Source organism: Nestor notabilis, unplaced genomic scaffold (assembly GCF_000696875.1).
Source record: "Nestor notabilis isolate BGI_N333 unplaced genomic scaffold, ASM69687v1 scaffold17856, whole genome shotgun sequence".
Lineage (NCBI taxonomy): Eukaryota > Metazoa > Chordata > Aves > Psittaciformes > Psittacidae > Nestor > Nestor notabilis.
In genome coordinates this window covers 552-3,425 of record NW_009932581.1, presented here as the reverse complement: position 1 = coordinate 3,425, position 2,874 = coordinate 552, and the positions used below count along the sequence as shown (strand labels likewise).

Sequence of the window (2,874 nt, the reverse complement as noted above, 5' to 3'; positions counted from 1 at the left end):
GATGAGGCGCCCGTTGGGATTGGGGTGTCCTACCCGGAGCTGGACCCACTGCGCCCTCTCCTGGCGGCTCCTTGCCGCTGCCATGGGACCCGGTGGTGGGACGGAGAAGGCTCCAGGTCTCTTCCAGCCGGGAAACAGGAGCTGTGGGATCAAGGTGGGAAGCGGACATCCAGAGCACTCGGTGGGATGGGGAACAAAGGCTTCAAGGTACCTGCTAGTTGCGGAGCTGGTGCCCAAGGGTTAGGGTCAGGGTCTCCTCATCGCTTCAGCTATTCCAGGTGTTATCCCTGGGGTTTTCCAGCCCTCCCTGAGTCTTCCCAGATGGACAATTTCCACTTTTCCCATGCTCTTGGTCTTGGGGCTGATCCCTCTCCATTAAAGCTCCTTATTCCCTGAGATGCCTTCTCCATCTCCACGTATTCCCTCCCTGGGAGACCCGGATTCTCCTCCTTTTCCCAAAGCGGGATGAGGCTCGATGTCAGATCTCTGACCCTCACAGGCTTCCCCACGCATGACCCGGCCCTGTTGGAGCAAGGGGAGGACATTTGGATCCCCAACATCTCAAGATCCGAGGAGGAGGAGGAGGAGGAGGAGGAGGAAGGGGCCAGACCCCTCCTGAAGCTGTGGTCCAGGAGGAGGAAGCAATGGAGGAGCTGCTGGGATGCCGGGAGCTCCTCTGGATCCATATCACACTCAGGTAAAGGACCTGGGGGGGGTTGGGTGCTTCAGTCCATCCCGCCTTAGGGTGGATTCCCTGTATCCTTTGGGTGCTTCTTCCCATCCCTTCCCAAGGGATGATTCCCTTTATACTCTGCTTTATCCTTTGGGTCTTTCTTCCTGTCCCTCCTCCAGGGTGGATTCCCTCTATCCTTTGGGCACTTCTTCCCATCCATCTCCAAGGGTGGATTCCCTTTATCCTCTGGGTGCTTCTTCCCATCCCTTCCCAAGGGATGATTCCCTTTATACTCTGCTTTATCCTTTGGGTCTTTCTTCCTGTCCCTCCTCCAGGGTGGATTCCCTCTATCCTTTGGGCACTTCTTCCCATCCATCTCCAAGGGTGGATTCCCTTTATCCTCTGGGTGCTTCTTCCCATCCCTTCCCAAGGGTGGGTTCCCTTCATCCTTTGCCTTATCCCAGCAGATGATGGACGGACAAGCGGGACGGACGAGGACAGCTCCCATGGGGAGGACGGCGGGATCATGAGGAGACCCAAAGGCAGCATCTCCCTGGGCTATGAGCCCCACAGGAGGAGATCGTCCTCGTCCGGCTACAACGGGAGGAAACCTCATCCCAAGATCCCGACGGAGAAGCACAAGTGCAGGAAGTGCGGGAAGAGCTTCAACCGCGGCTCATCCCTCATCCGGCACCAGCAGGTCCACGATGGGCAGAAGCCCTTCACGTGCTACATGTGCAGGAGGAGCTTCGCCTGCAGCTTCACGCTGCAGGACCATCAGCAGCACCAGTGCCAGAAGAAGCCCCACAGGTGCCCCACGTGCAGGAAACACTTTGCCTCCACCAAAACCCTGCGGAAGCACCGTCGGCTCCACGAGGAGAGCGGAGCGTTCCAGTGCTCCGAGTGTGGGAAGTCCCTGACGTCCAACTCGGCCCTCGTCGCCCACCAGCGCATCCACACCGGGGAGAGGCCGTTCCCGTGTCCCGACTGTGGGAAGTGCTTCATGGCCAGCAAGGCCCTGAACAAGCACCGCAAGAGCCACACAGAAGGAGACCTCTTCGTGTGCCCGGACTGCGGGAAGAAGCTCATGTCCAAGTCCACCCTCATCACCCCCCGGCGGCTCCACACGGGGGAGAAGCCCTTTGAGTGTCCCGACTGTGGGAAGAGCTTCACGGGCAGCAAATCCCTGAGCAAACACCGCAAGATCCACAGGGACCACGGCCCCTACAAGTGTTCCAAGTGCGGAAAGACCTTTCCCATGAACTCCTCCTTCGTGGCCCATCTCCAGCAGCACCGGGACGCGGCGCCGGGCACCTTCTCCGACGGGAATCTCCTGGAGGTGAAGCGCAATCAGTGCCAGGAGTGTGGGAAGGTGTTCCGGGAGAGCGCGAGCCTGCGGCGGCACTGGCTCATCCACACCGGCGAGAAGCCCTACGAGTGCTCCCACTGCGGGAAGAGCTTCCGCGCCAGCTCCACGCTCATCATCCACCGGCGCATCCACACCGGGGAGAAGCCCTACGAGTGCTCCCAGTGCGCCAAGTGCTTCATGTCCAGCTCATCCCTCACGAAGCACCTGAAGAGCCACCTCCGCAAGGAGATGCTGGTGGGGCCCAGTCACTGACTGGGGTTTGGTGCCTTTGGGTGCCCACCTTGGCGATGGGCGGATGATGGATGGATGGATGGATGGATGATGAATGGGGGACGGAAAGATGGATGGATGGATGGATGATGGTTGGATGGGTGGGTGGATGGATGATGGATGGGTGGGTGCGTGGATGGATGCATGGGTGATGGATGGATGAATGGACACCACATCCATCCCATAAACACCTTCTGACATTGATTTCCGCCCTCCCCCCCCCGCCTCCACAGCAGAGCACGCTCTCAGGACCAAGCACGTGGTGGTGGGTCACAGCACGGTGCTGGAGCACCAGGGTCTGGCTGGAGGAGAACATCCAGCTCCTCCTCTGGAGCCTAAAATGCCTCTTTCCATCTTCCTACCTTCAAAACCATCTGATGAAGATAAAGCCCATCCTGGAGCCGAGGGGTACCCCCAAGATCCGGATCTTCTGCTCTCCAAACACACGTTTTCCTCCCCTGTTTCCCCCTCATGCTCTGTCTCATCTGAGTGTTGTTGCCGCCACCCAAACCCGCACCGTGGCCCCACCACGCTGCGCGGCCGGGATCCTCCTCTGTGGGGG

The 2,874-nt window shown here is 59.5% G+C and overlaps 1 protein-coding gene across 1 annotated transcript; it reads left to right on the top strand.

The window, feature by feature from the left end:
- Window positions 1–465: 465 nt before the first annotated feature.
- Window positions 466–2,294, top strand: LOC104407251 (zinc finger protein OZF-like). Its single transcript, XM_010016480.1, has 2 exons — window positions 466–697; window positions 1,141–2,294. The coding sequence occupies exons 1-2, from the start codon at window positions 466–468 to the stop codon at window positions 2,292–2,294; spliced, it is 1,386 nt and encodes a 461-aa protein (XP_010014782.1).
- The last annotated feature ends 580 nt before the right edge of the window (window positions 2,295–2,874 follow it).

Coding starts and splice junctions, on each gene's coding strand:
- LOC104407251 (XM_010016480.1), top strand. CDS start 466: ATGAGGCTCGATGTCAGATCTCTGACCCTCACAGGCTTCCCCACGCAT. Junction 698..1,140: donor TGGATCCATATCACACTCAG/GTAAAGGACCTG, acceptor TTATCCCAGCAG/ATGATGGACGGACAAGCGGG.